This window comes from Panicum hallii, chromosome 5 (assembly GCF_002211085.1).
Source record: "Panicum hallii strain FIL2 chromosome 5, PHallii_v3.1, whole genome shotgun sequence".
NCBI classification, from domain to species: domain Eukaryota; kingdom Viridiplantae; phylum Streptophyta; class Magnoliopsida; order Poales; family Poaceae; genus Panicum; species Panicum hallii.
Window position 1 is genome coordinate 8,723,514 of NC_038046.1, and position 18,769 is coordinate 8,742,282.

At 51.2% G+C, this 18,769-nt stretch overlaps 2 protein-coding genes across 2 annotated transcripts; one reads left to right on the plus strand and one right to left on the minus strand.

The window, feature by feature from the left end:
* Positions 1-114: 114 nt before the first annotated feature.
* LOC112894816 lies at positions 115-3,704 on the minus strand. Its single transcript, XM_025962633.1, has 3 exons — positions 3,015-3,704; positions 2,120-2,307; positions 115-890 (listed from the first exon to the last, which is right to left on the minus strand). The coding sequence occupies exons 1-3, from the start codon at positions 3,598-3,600 to the stop codon at positions 441-443; spliced, it is 1,224 nt and encodes a 407-aa protein (XP_025818418.1). The 5' UTR covers positions 3,601-3,704; the 3' UTR covers positions 115-440.
* Positions 3,705-5,568: 1,864 nt separating this feature from the next.
* Positions 5,569-6,561, plus strand: LOC112894227. Its single transcript, XM_025961865.1, has one exon. It carries the CDS (start codon positions 5,707-5,709, stop codon positions 6,301-6,303), a length of 597 nt encoding a protein of 198 aa, XP_025817650.1. The 5' UTR covers positions 5,569-5,706; the 3' UTR covers positions 6,304-6,561.
* The last annotated feature ends 12,208 nt before the right edge of the window (positions 6,562-18,769 follow it).

Here is an 18,769-nt window from a genome sequence, read left to right on the forward strand (position 1 = left end):
ACAGTGGAGCTGCGAGACACTCCTTTAACTGACGTGCAGATTTTGCCCTGTTTCTCAAGAAAAGAAAAAAGGGAACTCTGTATACACATCAACATGTAACGTGACACTCGATAGTTGACAGCTTTGGATGATTCTGATATATTACATTTTGAATCTCAAACCAACAGCAGTTTGCTGGGGGACAGTGATACAGTAGGAAAGCAGAACAGCGTGTGGAACTTTATGTACAGAGAAAGACCGACTTCGTAGATGCATGAGCATTCAAGGATGCCTCAGAGGCATTGCTATCCTGATTCTGCATTGCTACTACTGCAATCCAAAAACAAGGCAGTAAAATGGCACGGTCATAGAGCTACGAACTTAATTTTTTTTAGGTAGCAGCCAGTGTGCTTCATGTAGCCACCATATAGCTCCACTAGGTAATTGCACAAGAGCAGTCCTTAGTCATCCTCTAGATCACTGAAGGATACATCTTCCTCCTCCCCAGCTGAAGCGGTTTTGCCTGTTTTGCTGGACACAGGGTCCATATCCTGTAGCCAATCATCTACTTCTTTTTCATCGTCATCATCATCTGCAGGGTACGGGTTAGACTTCCCCGTGGGTAAACTCTTGACCTCAGTTTTCACGACCAGCTCTTCTTGAATTACAGACTTGTCAATTACTTCAGCCTCAGTGGTTGAAATTGGATGCTTGTCAGCCTCAGCATTTGGCACAGGAGCAGAAGTTGGTTCTTCGAATGATGGTGCTTCAGGCATTCTACTCTCATTTTGGATGCTTGAGGGTGACATCACACTATCTTCAGGTTGTGTAGAGGGAGAATTCCTGTTTTCTGGTGATAGTTTGTTCTTTGTTGGTGAATTTTGCAATAATTCTTCTCTTGCTTCCAGAATCTGCACAAAATAGAATAATTTTAGGAGGGCAGATCCAACAAGAAGTATGTATGCACACTTCTAGTTTCTACTTAATTAAAATGCAGCAAGAGATTGCATTTCCAAAGTTTACATTTATCACCAGATATATTAGGTTCAGTATAGTTTCTATGGATGGTATATATATGCTGAGTTGTTGACTGTATGAGAGAATACTAACAGCAGTATGATTGAATATGTGATCTGCAGACAAACATGGGTTGTGGTACAGGTCACAATATTATGTTAACAATGCAATTCTTTGTGGTTTCATGAATCATAAGCACATTTGACTAGATTTGGAAGGCTTCAATTTTCAGAAATAAAAAATATCCCCACCACAAGAATATCCAAAAGAAATGACAATATTGAACATCCATGTCCAAATCCCACTCTGTTACCAGATGGAACTTGGGAATGGACATATACAATGTTCTCGATCAACAAAGGTTAAATACGTAGGGGAGTTTTGCATCAAGAGCAATCATCAAGCTTTGTGTGCCTACATCAATCAATACTCATCAAAAGCTTTATGTGCTTGCATCATCCATCACACTATGATTTCACTGTTGGGCTTAGTTCTGCCTACAATCTTTAGTTGTTACTGTATTCCCATTAACTCAGGAATAAAGAAGTTATTTTGGATTCAAGCAAGAATGTGCAGATGTGATGATACACGCTGGATATATGAGTTCCTTAATAGCTGGTAGTAGCAGTATTAGTACAGTATCCTGCAGCCACATTGCTAATTTTCTACAGATAATGTTAATCTCATCTTGAGTAATAAGTAGAATCAGGATGAGATAAAGTGTATAAAAGGTCGGCTAGCCAATTTTGCACAGATAATTTGAGCTACATTAAACCCAGCCCCAGGTATGTACCAATTTGAGCTCAGCTTATTCACAATGAACTGGTTCATAGAAAGGACCATACGCCATTAAATAGTCACCGATAGAGAGTAGAAAATGGTCTCCAGATAAATTATCTCACATTTTAAAGACCATTGCTCGATTTTTAGTTCATAATGCATAAGTAATTTGATTTCTGCTAAGATCTATGCAAGTTGCCTTCCCAGTCAAGGTCTATAAGCAGATGTTTCTTAAGGATAGTAGTAGTTCTGCACACAATAAAGACAAATGATAATCCGTACTCAATTAAGAAAGGAAAATTCCACAAATACAAAGAAAATAGAACAAAGGAAAGGAGTATACTTGCAGTGTCGAAAGAATTTCAGCATCTTGCTTGTTGAGTTTCGAATGGAGGAGCACAAAATAGATCTTCCAAAAGCATGCTTCGCTCATATTGGTAGAGCAGAGCTCAGTCCTGAGGTATGACAGGCTTGGCACAAGATGCTCAATAGCCACTGCATGCCCATACTGTGCGTCTGACAGTTCAAAATCTAAACACATAGAAGCATATCATATATAAGTAAGGATCTGAGGAAATCAATTTGGTACAGTAAGGAACATGAGAGTATGTGGCATACACCATAAATGATACCATGATGGAATGACATGCAAAATATTACCAAGTCATTCAAATTCAACTCATATATGTTGAACCAATAATTGTCAACTCCAAAACCAGCTCTGAACCAGTATGCATGTTTGAGAAAAAGTAAGGTAAACATCGACAGTATGATAAATATACGATGTAGCGTCTGCGGTTTCATTAAACCAACATCTACACAAGTACACAACATCACAACCGACACAAACACAACTCAGACAACTCATCCGCAGCAGAACCGTTGTAAATATAAGCAGATATACTCGATTCCATCATAAACGATGATTCTCAGTGGGCAATGATTCCAACATAAGCTTAGCAAATGCATCGTACAGACTAGAGTTCAGATGCTAAACTTAGGATGGATAAACTAGGTTACAGTCCCGAAACCATAACGTCAGTATTAAGATTAATCACTCGAACAAGCTTATGCTACAAAAAGTCAACCCTCCAATTCTTCGCTTATCCACTACTCCTATAGTGACAAAATGAACGCACACTTAGCAAAAACAAACGGTTTGACGATTGATGAATCCATACAATCAAATGAACTCAATAAACCGCTGAAGCACTCCGATCTGAAGCGCTGGTTCTTACCATCCGCGTGCCGGTCGTCGACGAACAAGGGGAAATCCAGCCACGTCTTCGGATGCTTCGAGATGTGACTAACGAACTCTACCACCTCCTCTGTTACACCAACCGCCTCTCCTTCCACCTGCTCCTTTTCCTCCCCGGGCCCGAACGGCAGGAACGACGACGCGATCCTGGAGATCTCCGCCACGGCGCCGGCGTTCGACAGCATCGAGATGCCAGTCCTCACCTTGCCGCCTATCTCGGCCAGGTCGCTCCGGATCCCGTCGATCCGTGGCGACTGAGGCCCCTCTGCCGCCGCCGCCTCCTCCTCCTCCTCCTCCCCCTCATCGGTCTCGCCCTCAACCGGCGGTGGCGCGAGGAAGGATGCGACGCCCCAGAGCCGGCGGGTGAGGGACTCGGTCAGCTCCGTGATGTCGTCCTTGACGCCGCGGCTCGGGGTGTCCGGCTGCTCGTCGGACTCCCCGGCGTCAGCGTTGGTGGGGTCGGATGCGCGCGGCGGGCTCTTGTCGCCGGAGGCGGACTCGGATTCATCGTCGTCTGAGTGGGCGGAGGAGAGGGTGGCCGCGATGGAGCGCGCGAGCCATGACATCACGGCGAGCTCGTGCCGTGCGTGCGGACGGGAGGGCGGCGGAGCACTGGAGCGGTGGGCGGTAGGTAGAGTGGAGTGGCGGAGAACGGGGATCGAGAAGGAGGTGATGATCTGTGCGTGTTCGGCACGGTTGCATCTTGGATAAAAAAAAAAGAAAAAGAAAAATCGACGGTCGTGATCTGGAGCCACACGTTTTTGTGTTGTTCCTGTGTTAAGCATCGAAATTTCTGTCCCGGCATCAGAAAATCTTTACCATCCTCTTTTGATAAGTTTCGAGATCTTGCTTGTTTGGTTCTCTATCTTTTGATATAGCATTTATTTCCGCTTATACCACATAAGTGAGTAAGGAAGACCAAATAGCTTCCAAACTAATGTGTAAACTAAATACCTTCCACGTATCTTTTTATTAAGTACATACGGAGTATGTTTAAACCATTTTATTTGTAAAGCTGGAGCTGAGACAAATGGACTTTAAAGTGCGCGAAACCTTGATAACATTTCCAAATCATATTTAGACATTTTCAAAAACCTTTAGGAAACAGCCACCACGAGTGAGTCCATGTCTTATGATTGCACATGAAATTTCAAGTTCAAACTTAATCCCATTTGGGATGTGGAAAATTAAATTTGGCATGCATATATCTGAAATATGTCCCTCTATGTATCTCGCCCTTTTTTTTTGCATGTATCTTCATGTAGCTTTTGGGTTGGAAAAAAAAATGCCATCTTGCATCTCGCAAACATGATTGAGTTTGAACTTGAAATTTTGTTAACAATAGTAACAGAACCTTGCATATAGACGGTTAACCTTTCAAGTTCACATCAGCAGGCCATTTTGTTTCATTGGATGCCCACTTAAGAAATTTCCCAGTTTCCAACACTAGGCTAGTTTTCCAGATACGTAGTATGCACCTAGATGTCCTTTCATACATTAGCAGTGCATATGATGAAACAACGAAGTCAGCTCTCCATCCTGCCACTAGTTTCTCAAGTGATTTGTCATATGATGAAACCAGCTCTGTCCCTCCGGTTTTCTCAAGTGGTTTGTCGGACAAATGGACAATGAAGCAGCCGGCTCTTTCCGCTCTGATTTCTTGCGGCAATCAAAATCAAACGCCGTCACTTTCTGCAGTCACTCGCGCCGTCGCGCGTGGCCGCGGATATGTGCCGTTTCTGTTTCTAGTCTTCCCCCCTTCGCTAGCTTCAAGATGCCGGAACGAGCGGCCAATTCACGGCGGGGAAACAAATTTCTGGCGTGGCATGATTAGTACATGCTCAGTTGGGCCCCTGATTTTCCACGGCTGACCCTTGACAACTCTGTTTACAATACGTGCCAGCGTTGAAGAAGAGCTGCAGCCAACACAGAGCGATACCTCTTCTACTGTGGACGACAGCCATCAACTTCGGCTGACACATGCGTGCATCCGGGCACCGATGAGCCTGCCCTTCAGCCGCCGCGCTCACGCCGTCACGCGTTGGCCGGCTCAACTCAAACCAATTTGCTGATAAGATCGACCCGATCCCCCAAAACCGTGGACAAATCCCCCACCATTTCCAGCAGAATATTGCCCGAATTCTGACCATTTCCCTGCACCCCCGTACAAAAAAAACCGCCGGCCCCACGCGGCCACGCCATCTGCGGCTGCCCAAGCGAAGCAGCGTTACACAAAGAACAAACGCCAATCATCTCCGAAGCAAATCACGGCTACTTCTTCAAAGAGCCAGCATCTGGACTTTGCCCGATTCAGGGGGGGAGGAATTAGCCGCGTTCAGACGAGCAGGTACATTGTTTACAGGTAGTTCGTTTCAAGAAAAAAAACAATGTTTACAGGCAGCCCGGTGGAAACACTCAGGGTGACCATCATTGCGCTCATCAGTGCCCCCACACACGCCGACGTAGCCATCGCGCTGACCTCCTCCCTATCTCTCCGGCCCGCGCCCGCGCTATAAAAATTGCCGCGAGCCTCGCCGCCACGCATCATCCATAGACACGCTAGCTTTGTAGTGTCCGTGCTTGTTTCGCTCTCGCTCTCTCTCTCTCTCTCTCTCTCTCTCTCTCTCGGGATCGGAAGCCAAGTCCGCGCGGTGGTGCGCGCTAGCGGGGGGATGAAGAAGAAGAGCGGCGGCGGCGGGTGCCTGGGCGCGCCGATGCGCGCGCTGTCGCGGGCGTGCGACTCGGCCTGCGACCTCTACGTGCGCGGCATGTCCGGGTGCGCGCGCCGCGTGCCGTCGGGGTCGTCCGCGGGCGTCGTGGGGCGCGGGTTCGGCGGGGCGGGCGCCGCGTCCCTGCGCCTGCGGGTCAGCAGCTCGGACGGCTCAGACGGTAACGACCTCGTCCGCGCCGCGGCCGCGGCCAGGCGCCACCAGCGCCGCGTCGCGGCCGAGCCGGCGGAGGAGGGCGCGGGCAGCAAGAAGGGCGGCGCCGCGGCGAGGCAGAGGCGCGTCGCGGCCGAGCCGGCGGAGGAGGCCATCGGCTACTACGGTGCCGCCGGCAAGGCCCCAATCATCGGCGCGGCGGCACCGGCCGCCTGGGCCCCGGCGCGGAAGAAGGGCAGCGCGGCGGCCATGGGGACCATCGCCGAGGACGAGCCGTGCGAGTTCGGCGCCGACGGCGCCTGCGCCGTTGTCCCCTCGCTGAAGCCGCCGCGCCCCGCGGGGTTCGGCGCCGTCAAGGCGGGGGGCGACGACGTGTTCGCACGCTGACGCATGCATGCGAACGCGAGGCGTACTGGCCGTGATCGTCCTGCCTGCCGGTGCAAGATTGCAGAACTAGCTTCGTTCGAGGCGCAACTAGATCTCCCCACTTTTCCCCCCTCTCTTCTCTCGTCTTGCTGTGTAAATTATTCTATGTATCGTTGATAAGAAATCTAGCGTGAGTGTGACGTGATCCTCAGGATTTTTCCTCCGGAAACCGTTTGAAATGGTACATGCACTGCCACTGGCTACTGCGATTTCAACTTAGGGCCTGTTTAGTTCCCGTAGTTGTAAACGTAAAAAACTTTTTGCAAAGGAATTTACTAATTTGATGTACTAAATAAAGTCTATTTACAAAACTTTTTGCACAGATGGGTTGTAAATCGCGAGACGAATCTAATGATGCTAATTAATCCATGATTAAGCAATAATTAGCGGATGGTTACTGTAGCATCACTGTTGCAAAATATGGATTAAGTAGGTTCATTAGATTCGTCTCGCGATTTACAGCCTATCCATGCAAAAAGTTTTATTAAAAATTTTGAGTTTACGGCTCTTTTACGCTTACAGCCTGGGAACTAAGCAGGCCCTTGATTACATCGAAAAAACTGCATTAGAACTTGGGGTCCTTGATTTTGACGTGAGCTTCACAAGCTGCAGCGTTCGTACCACGGCCGGTAATAGCACAGCGTAGTGATCAATCGAACAGATCGGGACATGGGCATGAAAATTGTACAGCAGACGGCCAGACGATCGTCTGTTTTCTGAATGGGGATCCTCCTATCTAGCGATTGGGTGTTTCATCTCCTGACAACACCTGAATCTTACCGTCATGGCTATACAGTGTAGATTTACAGCCGGTGAGAAGGATTCGGCACCAGTAAAAGGGCTAGTACGTGTACTACAGCGTTGGCACGCAGATGGTCTCTTTGACTTGGGCGTTAAGTTTTTTGCATATACGCATCTCCACGCAAAGTTCTGGAAGCAGCGATTCCGACACGATCGACCTGATGCTGGCTGGCTGCAACGCACGAATGGGGCGGCGTTCCTTTTGCTTCCAGAGCATGGCCAACACGCTGCAACCTTATTCCTATCTGCTCGGCCCGTGCGTTTTTTTCTCTCTCCGCGCGTGCACGGCATTTCTCGACGCTTAGCGCGGCCTCGCAAAATCTTATCGTTTCCTCGGTAGAAAATGATATCGATGCCGCTGCCTGCCTGCTTGTTCGCGGGTGGCCGTCAATTAGTGCTAGCGACGGCGACGGCTTCCTGCTTTTATCAATGATGTGATGTGGAAGTGCAGTGACTTTGGAGTTCTCTACACTGGGGTACCTGTCAGTCAGTCAGTCAGTCGGTCGGTCAGTGTGTCTTGCTTTCCGATGCCCTCCCGGCCGAAGCAATTGGCGCCGTGCCGTGTGGCGTGTGCAGGTCGTTCGTGCGTCGTGGACTCGTCATCGTCTCATCCAGGCTTCCATTTGCCATCATTGCTGGCCTCGCGCCACGCGTCAGTGTAGCACGCAGTGCAACCCTCCGTCTAGATAGAATGCATTAGCATTACTTTATTGGTTCCTTGTGGAAAATGATGCATTTTGTTTGTCGCCAATCAACCGTGCAAGCCACCCGCATTAGTGGAAAATTAGTGCAATAAAAATCGCCAGTCCGCCCTCGAACACTAGTCCAAACCGTTAGGTTTTTTCACAAATAAATCTCTACATAAACAATATTTAAAGGTAGATCATGTGCGCACAGCGTCGGTGCTGCTTAACGACACTGTTGAATTACACGCCAATTACAGTGACATCGACAACGAGACTATATTAATAACCTCATTAATCTCAAGATGTGACATGGCCAAATAATTTCATGTGTCTCAAAAATATAACATGACTAAATTTCTCATGAATAATATGTTCATGCATTTATTACAAGTGTGCGCGCCCACGTGTATCCAAGCGATCGTGTCTGTAATGCGTGCTTCACAAAACAAAATACAGATTTACACATTTTCTTCTTATTGTGTAATATTCGTCTCAAGTATTATAGGCAAAAGACTATATTTCGATAAAACTAATAAATAAGTTAAGTTTAACTGGTTTTCCACGGCCCGTTTGGATTGGAGTTTTTTTTATGAGAAAACACTCCTTGACCGTCAAGCTAATAATATTATTAATGTTCAAAGCAAAGATACATGTGACATTTGTATTCCTCCATTTCAAACACCTATTCCTATAAAAAGCATGTGTTTTTAATCCTCTGTTTTACACCTATGCGCCATTTCTATACTTGCATTTATTTTTCTATTCCTCTATCTTGGATTCCTGCATTCCAAATATACCCTTATCTATGGGAGAAGCGAGGGAATTTTATGGCGTATTTAGTTCCTTCAAGCTAAGTAACTAAGCCAATCAAGTTTTCGTGCTATATTCTCTGCGACACATAAGTTTTTTAATAGGTCATATGGTTACCTTGTTTCCATACTTAGACCAGTTTGTTTACACCCTTAGGTTACGTCGGAGGAAATCTCCAGCCGGGTGGCGGAATGCACCCGCCTAATTCTAGTCTAGGAAGAGTTTGGGAGAGATTTAGGAACGCTCGATCAAGGGGTAGATGAACGCGGAAAAGGCACAGAGATTTAGAGTGGTTCGGGCCGCCTGAGCGTAATACCCTACGTCCACTTGTGAGTTGTATTGCTTGAGAAAGCTTGGGAAAATGACTCGGGAACTTGTTCGACCTCGTATTCTAACGGGCGCACTCTCCCTTTATAGGCTAAGTGGAGTGCATACACTGAGCGGGGCCCTGACAGGTGGGCCCGGCTATACATTAAATAATGCACCGATTGGAGTCTGTAATGCGAGAGATATGGAGATCTTCCTCTCCAGCTCCTTCCTGTAGTCCTCTCGATTGAGAATGTGCGTATCTACAGCCAAGATATGGTCATGTGTCGCCTTACCAGCACGGTGCCTGCTGTCAGTGTTACGCACAGTGGAAGACGTGCTGTCACTGTTGGGTCAGTACCCTCTGATAGGCGAAGGGGCTGCGTTGACCCGCCGCGCCGTCGCCTCCGTGCACACTGTGGGAGCGCACGCCTCAACTCTCCTGCTACAGACCATCATCATCCCTTGCTCACGTGCGCGACGCTGTGAGATGACTGTACGCCGCCTGCCTGCGCACAGTGCACAGTGATGCGACGCGCCATCTTGGAAACAGACGGGCTTACTGTGGTATCAGTATACCTGCCCAGTGTGTCAGTGGGCAGGCTATGCCCTATCTTGGGCATGCGCAGCCCACCTACCCGCATTTAATGTTGTAGTTGGGCCGGCGTCCCACGGAAGGCCTTCTACCACGGGCACGTGGCAGGGTTGGCCTAACTGTCGCCGTCTTGGCGGCATGTGGCGGTACCGGACCCCTTCCAGGGGGGAAGGGAGGTCCGGACCCCCGAGGCCAATCCGGGTGGACAGGCCCATTGGGATCCGGCGCCCACACGTGGCGGCTCTGGACCCCCCCGGGGGTCCAGGCCTGTGGAGGCCATTCCTGAGCACCCTGTCCCTGTGGGTACGCGGAGGCGCCGGACCTATAAGAGCAGGGGGGAGATCCGGAGACCATGGTCCCAGCTGTCAGGCCCAGGCCGTACGCCTCGTCACCCAAAGGCCAAGGACGAGGTCAAGGATAACCTTGCGCCCATCAGGTTGGACACTCTGTCAGACGACTCTCTAGCGGGCAAGGCCCGCGATGATCGAGGATAGGCGGCCTAGCATGTGGTGGAGTGCGTCCACCACGATGCGCTTGGCGCACACGCTTTCGGTGTTTTACCGGCTGCCCACCGAGGGGTATACCCAAGGTGGTAAATTTAGGTGAGGAGACGCCGAGATCAGGAACTCGAAGGTGCAAGGAACACAGGATGTAGACAGGTTCGGGCCGCGAGGTGCGTAATACCCTACGTCCTGTATGGTGGTTTGTATTCCTTTGGGTGTAGAATGATCTGATGATCTTGTTTTGAGAGGTTCCCTACCCTCCCTTATATATCCGTAAGTTCAGGGTTACAAGAATCCTAACCGATATCAGCCAAGAAATCGTACCAGAACATATCTCGGATAGATTCCTTCCGTATCGGTTAGTTTTATCTCTTATTTAAACGGGATAAATAAGAGATAAACGAGATGAATAAGAGATAAGACAGACTTAATCTCTTAAACCTCTTTAAACTACGCTATGTGCACAGTCCCGTGGCCCCCGGGTCTGACAAGCTCCCGAGCTCTTCGTAGCTGAGTACTGCAGGCTTATCGAGTACTTTTCGAAGTAGTCTTCAGCTTCTTTGAAGCTCCATCTTGAAGTCCTTCTTCAAGTACTTACTCAGCTGCATAGAAGCTATGAGGTGCTCATGCCCCAAATTTTATCCTTGATATGGTGTGCGATTGAAAAATCGTACTCCATATGGAGTAGCCCCCGAACCTTAGGTTGAATCGAAGAATCAGGCTGAGGGTCACATTAGTCTGTAATCCTCCTTACTTTTCAAATAAATTTAAAAAATAAGTAGTCGATGCCACGTATCCCGCAGTCCCCGAGCTTTGAATCCAAATCTCTCAAATTTAGGAAAAAGGATCCAAGACTCGTGGTATTGGTGTTATTCTGAAATCGCGAGAAAAACTCTTCATCTTCTGCATAGTGAAATTAAGCCTCCCGCTGGTTTATTTAACCGCGCGGTGACTTAAGGTTTCTTCTGCACTCTCAGTCTTCATATGAGTCATCTTCGAGTAGTTTTACGGCGTCCAGCCCCCGAACTTACGAGCCAAGAGAGCCAAAGGAGCCATGTCGAGTAGTGCGCATCGCCTAGCCCCGGAGCCGGGGAACTAGCGGAACTGCGATGGCACGCCGCGCTGCCTGGAGGGTTATTGCCGAAGCTTGACCTAAAAAAAGATAATGCACACATTATGTAGCATAATACGAAGATACTGAGTAGTACTCAATAATAATGTGAAGACACCAAAATTTATTCGGTGTAAAAATTGCTGTGTCGAGCTCTTTTTTAGGCCATTTAAATCTCTCGAGCAGTCCACCTGTTATGTTTAAGCACCTGGTCCTGTTTTAGCCATTGCTCATAGCGTGTATGAGATCTTTGTCTCGTGTACACGTAGAGGCGTTAGGCGTGACAGAAGAGCCGAGGTTTCACGGATTAAGGCATGTGCTACCCGAGTAGATTAGCGACCGTTAAGAGGAGACACGCGCAGAAAGTAGTCATCATGCGACAAAGAGGATGCGCAGTGCGCAAAGGTAGCCGGCGAAGTGTAGCTCTGGAGGGTTTCATGCCCATCGAAAGTCGTACACGGATAAGTAGTCGGCGAAGTGTAGCTCTGGAGGGTTTCATGCCCACCGAGAGACGTACACGGATAAGTAATCGATTATGGTGTAGCCCCCGAGGGTTTCATGCCCGTCGAGAGGCGTACCCAAAAAGGTAACCGATCTTGTGAAGAACAAGTAGGAAAAGGTATAAATCACTTAGCTTGATTCGTGGATGAATGTCGACGAAGCTGTGGAGCTTGTTGATGAAGCTGCGATGATTTATTGATGAAGCTCGACTAGTCGGAACCGATTCCGACTAGTTTTCAAGTCGAGACGAGTAGTTGATATAGTCGTCGGCGAGCTGCCGATCGTCCTCGCGAAGTCAAAGTAGTCGAACTCGTTGCTGCTGCGCGCGGATATTGCGGCACAAGCCGAAGTTGAGCCGGGTCGTCGAGGTCGGCGGTCGCGGTGCATCAACGTTGCAGCGCGAGGTGAAGTCAAGCTGAGTAGTCGAGGTCAGCGGCAGCGTGTCGACATTGCAGCACGAGCCGAAGTCGAGCCAAGTAGTCGATGCATGCTTGTAGATGAGCGAAGAGACTACGATCTTATTCACGCATCATGCCTCAGCAGCTTGCTAGCATCTCATTAGCATGTGTGCACTCACGCCTCTGGCAGCGCATGCATGGGCTTGCATGCGAGCGCATGCCCAGGCGCCTGGTTGCAGATCGACCCCTGGGCACCGTGCGGCTTGTCGAGTCGTCGGCGTGATCGCTGCCTCCTGGCTCCTTGTTGATGGTGAGCTCGAAGACAATGAGGACGGAGGCCGCCGCCGGCGTGATGCGGACTTGGACGATGCAGATCGGCAGATGAAGGTGCAGGCGTGAGTTCGGCTCCTCCTTTTCCTCTGCTCCCCTTGTGCCCACGCTGATATAAGCCAGCCAATTGTAACAGACAGAGTGTGTCGCCGCCGCTTGATCGGAGGGGATCCACGTTATATGGATCCGGTTAAAGATTACTGCCATCAAGTTCGCCGGTGGATCTTCGATGCGCTCCCCTACCTAGCGCGCCGACTGTCGGTGTTTTACCATGAAGCATCCTCTCATCAGAGGTGACTAAATATGATACAAATATCAGTCCCAGGAGGCTGATAACATATTTATTACAACAGATGGTTCATTACCGTACAAACCGTCGAGGTAGCAGGCACTGAAGCGCCACTATCAAGAGGGATAACATAAGGACTACAAACCAAACCAAAGTGCCAACGAAATCTAAGATAACATCAGGGTCTTGCGCCATGGTAAGGTTCCTGTGGAGACCTTGAACCACAGGCAAGATTGGGTGCAGGACGACGACCTACTCGACGTCTTCAGGAACGAAGTTCGGATCCTCCTCTGTAAAAACTAGGCAAGAGTGAGTACATACGTACTCAACAAGTCCAACCACACCCACGAAGGGGAATAATAAAGATCATGCACAGGATATATCAAGGATGAGGCTAGGGTTCATTTGCGATAAAGCGAGGTTTTACATATGCAAGGGTTCATTTAATAAAAGAGTTTTCTCAAGGCATTTCTATAGTAACCGAATAATAAGTGAGGTTGATCCTACACAAAGGATCCAAGTTTTAATGCTACCGGACTCCACATCCACAGTAGCTCACGGCACAACTGCTGGGCACTTTCAAAATAACTCACGCCACAAAACCAATCATCCCAAAATATCTATTGAAGTGACCATGCCGTAACTCGTCCAATACCGTGGACACGGCTATTCGAATAGATTTTACACTCTGCAGAGGTTGTACACTTTAACCACAAGTAGGGTACCGCACTATGAACACCATAATATCGTTGCGGATCCTAACAAAGCCATTACCCATCCTAGCTGAATCTAACTAGCCAACACGGATGCAACCATGGGGTTAATGACCTATCAACAAGGTCATAACCGGGACATAACTCACATAGATCGTATTCCTTCTCCATGATCTCCCGTTGCTCACCCGCTCTCCTTTTGGCTAGCAGAACAATTGGTGGGGTTTATGCTAAGCCGTTGCCAACACAACGGTTGAGTGGTTGTATGATAAGTAGGTTAGGCAAGATGACACCTCAGTTCATCCTTATATTGACAAGACGGACATCACCCAACCAATGCTCAACCACAAAAGTACAAGCTCACAAGTGGCATTTCACACAGAAAACGCCGTCCATCTCATCAGGTTATATCTTTCTTTTATTTTCCCAAAATTCCGTTTTATCTTTTAAAACACTCACACCCTTATTTTTGGTAAATCGCTTTGTGGTCATGATTAAAATATAATAAAGGGAATAAAAGGTAATAAGCATCTCTAGCAATAGTTAACATCCAACAGAGCAAATCCTATATAGACATTAATCTAGGTCATCAAGGAATAGTCATAGCAATCAAGGGGTGGCTATCCAACCATGTTTTGCAATAAAACAATGCATTTTATAAAACAGGCCAATAGGTTGTGTTTATAAAACTGGGATAAATATGCATCAAAGGATGGGATTGGACTTGCCGCCCTCAAAGCCTTCCGGAAGCTCCTCCTCGAGGTACGGGTCTTCGGGCTCCGGCTCGCGGTCCTGCTCCTCCTCGGTCACACCATCGGCTACAACACACAAACAATCACACAATAAAAACAAAGTTCACCGGCGAGCTAAAAAAAGGGAAATAGAGAGCTTCGATTAAAAAGTAGAGGAGACTATTATATTTGTTGGATGTGGATCTTGAGACTTGGAGAGAATATTTGATGCGTGGTGGAGTTTGGAATTGATTCAGAACATAATGTCGCATGAAATGGGGGGCTGCGGACTGCATAAGGAGGAAAAGTGGAGGGGGTTATACACAAGTCTGCCTTTTTCTTCCTCGAGATAGAACAGGAGGGGGAGGGGAACGGTAGGAGGGGGGCGGCCAGGCCATGGGCGCCGGCCCCCTGGCGCATGGCAATACCCGGGGAGGGGGAAAAATAGAGAGGAGGCCGAGGGGGTCCGATTCCGGCCCTCACCTCGTGCGGAGACGGTCTACGGAGGGCTGTCCACGGTGATGGGTGGTGGGCGGCAATGGTGAGCAGCGGCGGCGAGCTGCAGCGTGAGGTAGAGGAGGAGAGGTGTTGGGGCGGTGTGGGCGGAGTGAGGGGCGGCTTGGGGTCTGATTTATAGGCCGAGAGGAAGAGGGGAGATGGCCGGCATAGGGGGGGTCACGGGCAGTACAGGAGCCTCGCCATTAATGGCGGCCGGGATGCTTGGGGACAAAGCGCGAGCTGCGAGGGCGAGGGGACGGGACGGAGATGGACCGGCGCAGCTGCGGGCCGCACGCCGGCTTGGCGTGCACGGGCAGCAGGCACGCAACGGCACAGCGACTGGCAGCGGCCGCGGCGGCCGTGGCGTGACGCGAGCGGCGTGATGCGAGCGCGCGTGCACGGCCAGCAACGGGGGCAGCGGCGGGTCGTGCGCTGGCCCGCGCGTGTGCGCAAGGAGCGGGCTACAGCTTGAGCAGGCAGCACAGGGGAGAAAAAGAAAGAGGAAGCCAGCAAAAAAAAGAGTCTGGGAAAAAAAGTTTTAAGAGAGAAATAAAATGGATTTGAACAAAATATGAGAAAAGAAAAGATAGGACACGCGCGCGGCGCCGACGATCGCAGCCGGGCAGGCGCGCGCGGCCGACCGCGACACGATGGTGATGGAACGGGACGGCGGGGCTAGTGGAAAAGGAAAAGGGACGGGCGGCTCTGCGGAAAAAGAGAAAGAGACTGCGCGATGTCGGAACGGCCGAAAATCGGGAGGTGGGCTTCGGGAGCTCAAGCGGCGGAAAAGGTTTAAAAGATTTTTAAGTGAGGGATTGGTAACACAATTTAAATAAGATAAAAACGCGGGCGTTACATACCGGTTGCCCACCGAGGGGTATATCCAAGGTAGTAAATTTAGGTGAGGAGACGCCGAGATCAGGAACTCGAAGGTGCAAGGAACACAGGATGTAGATAGGTTCGGGCCGTGAGGTGCGTAATACCCTACGTCCTGTATGGTGGTTTGTATTCCTTTGGGTGTAGGATGACCTGATGATCTTGTTTTGAGAGGGTCCCTGCCCTCCCTTATATATCCGTGAGGTCAGGGTTATAAGAATCCTAACCGATATCAACCAAGAAATCGTACCAGAACATATCTCGGATAGATTCCTTTCGTATCGGTTAGTTTTATTTCTTATTTAAACGGGATAAATAAAAGAAAAACAAGATGAATAAGAGATAAGACGGACTTAATCTCTTAAACCTCTTTAAACTACGCTATGTACACAGTCCCGTGGCCTCGGGTGTGCACACGTTAGAGCTGGACACCCTAGCAGGAGGTACCTCTGTCCGTATGTACCGACAGGTTATGTAATCCAGATTATTGTAAGCTTCCCTCTAGATTATATAATAAGTTGTGAAGGTGTCTGTCGGAGGAATTCTCCAGCCGGGTGGCGGAAAGCACCCGCCTAATCCTAGTTAAGGATGGGTTTGGAGGAGACTTAGGAGCGTTCGATCGGTGGACAGATGAACGCAGGAAGGACACGAAGATTTAGAGTGGTTCGGGCCGCCGGAGCGTAATACCCTACGTCCACTTTGGTGTTGTATTGGCTGCGTGAGTCTGAGTGGAAAGCAGCATAAGCTTGTGTGTGTCTGATTGCTGAGCCTTGTCTTCTATCGAGTGCACTCTCCCTTTTATAGTTCAAGGGGAGTGCTTACACTGTGCGGGACCCCGACAGGTGGGCCCGGCCGACAGGGGCCATTCTACGAGAGATTAGGAGGTCTTCTCCTCGAGCTCCTCTCCGTAGTTCTCTCGATCGAGAAGTTGATGTGCGTATCCACAGCCAGGATATGGCCGTGTACAGCCTCCTCGAGCTCCTCTCCGTAGTCCTCTCGATCGAGAAGTTGATGTGCGTATCCACAGCCAGGATATGGCCGTGTACAGCCTTGTCTTGCACAGTGTCCGGTGTCAGCGCCACACAATAGTGTATCCGTGCTGTCACTGTTGAGATGGAACCTCCCGTCAGGCGGTGAAGCAGCGCTGACCCGTCGCGCATGCGCTGTTACAGCGCACGCCGTGGCTCGCCTATTACGGGCCATCATCACGCGCGCAGCGCCGTGACGGGACAGCACACAGCCCGCGCACTGTGCACGGTGATACGACGCGCCGCCTTCAGATCAGACGGGCTTACCGTGGTGTCAGCCTACCTGCCCCGTGTGTCAGTGGCAGGCCGCACCATTTGACTTTGGCGCGCCCGACTCAGCTACCGCATTAAATGCTGGTAGGTGGGGAGGCGACCCGCAAGGGGCCTCGGGCCGCAGGCACGCGGCGGGGCCAGCCCCGCTCCTCCCGCTGGGCAACACATGGCGGCACCGGACCCCTTCCCGGGGGAAGGGGGGCCCGGGGCCCCCGAGGCCGGTCGGAGTGGGCTGGCCTGTGATGGTCCGGTCATCACACGTGGCGGCCCCGGACCTCCCAGGGGAGGCCGGGTCCGCAGGGGCTACCCGAGAGCTCTCCCGCCCACCTGGGTGTGCAGAGACCCCGGGCCTCATGGAGCTCGGGGGAGGGTCCGGAGACCGCGGTCCCAGCTGTCAGGCCCGGAGACCGTATGCCACGTGGCCCAGAGGCGAGGAGGAGTATGGATTATGGGAAGCCGAAGGCCTGGACACCCTAGCGGGAGGTACCCCTATCTATACGTACCGACAGAGGCCCCCGGGCCCACCTTGGGAGAGGGATGAACTCGCAGGTGGGGCCAAATCCCAGCACCGCGCCGGGTGGACAGCTCGTTCCCGCCGGGCAAGGGCATGGATGTCCTTTCGCCCGTAGCGGGATCCCCGAGGGGCCCGTCCTCCGCGCGCACCGTGCGCGTCAGACGGTTCAGATTCTTGTCTTATTCGAGCCCGTCGCGTGGCTCGGGCGGTTCGGATTCTGCCCTTCCCACGACCCTCCAGCACCCACGCCAATGACTGGTGGGCCCGAGCCCACTGGTCATAGAGTGTGAGGGAAGGGGAAGGCGGCGCTGGCGACCGCTCGACTTCTCCTCGGTCGCCGCAGGACGCTAAGGTGGGAGCAGCCTTTTGCATAAAAGGTATGCGCCGAAGGGAATGGCTACCTTTTCGCTCTTGCCAACAACGGACGCCGTAGCGCCCCTTCGTCTCCGCATCCCTTCTCGCGATTGGCTTCCTTGCGCCCGTCTCTTCTCTCTTCCTTGCTCCTCCGCAATCCACCCCAAAAATCATCATGGCCTCGCTTCCTTTCCCGCGCTGCTTCCAGAGCCAGGAACAGTTGGAAGCGGTGCGGCGCCTTCTGGGGTGGACCGCGCCGGCGAACGCCGGGAAGGTCAGGGCCGGCGAGATTCCCCTCCGCGACCTAGCCGCGGGGGAGTTCGTCCTCTTCAATTCGTACATTATGTGCGGGTTGGTTCCTCCGATCTCCTCCTTCTTCCTCCTGCTCCTGGAGGAGTTTGGCCTCCAACTTCACCATCTCACCCCCCACTCCGTTCTCCTCGCGGCGGTCTTCGCCCACTTCATGGAGATGTTCGTGGGGGTGCGCCCCTGCACCACCATCTTCAAACACTTCTACTCCCTGGTTGGGACCGGGAAGAAGCGCGGCGAGATTGGCGCGTATTACTTCCAGCTCCGGCACGGGATGGCGGGCGCCTACATCGCCGCCTTCCCCAGCTCCAAGTGGGAGGACTGGCGTGAAGGCTGGGTCATCGCGGTAACCGACCCCCACGACCGCCTGGAACTGCCGGCAGAGGGTCCCCAGAGCGATCGGGGCACGTGGAAGGCCAGGCCAACGATACTGGTGGAGCTCGACCCGGTACTGAGCCGGATCAAGAAGCTGGCTAGGAGCGGCCTGACTTCCATGATGGTGCTGGGCGACTTCCTGAAGCGGCGAATCGCCCCCCTGCAGCAGCGGTCCCGGATGGCCTATGTGTACACGGGGCTAAACGACTGCTGCAGGATCGCGCGCGGGCCCGGCGGCGACTTCACCAGGGTGGAGCTGGAGGCGGCGATCCGGGCGATGACCGGCGAGGCGTTCGTTCCAGAGTCCCTGGTCCTCCCGAGCGGGGTGAAGGCCCTGTGCGAGGACCAGGCACTGCGGTCATCGGTCCTGGCATCGATGCCGACCCTGGACGAGGGCGGCCTGGCGGTCCGGCAACTGGGGGGCGA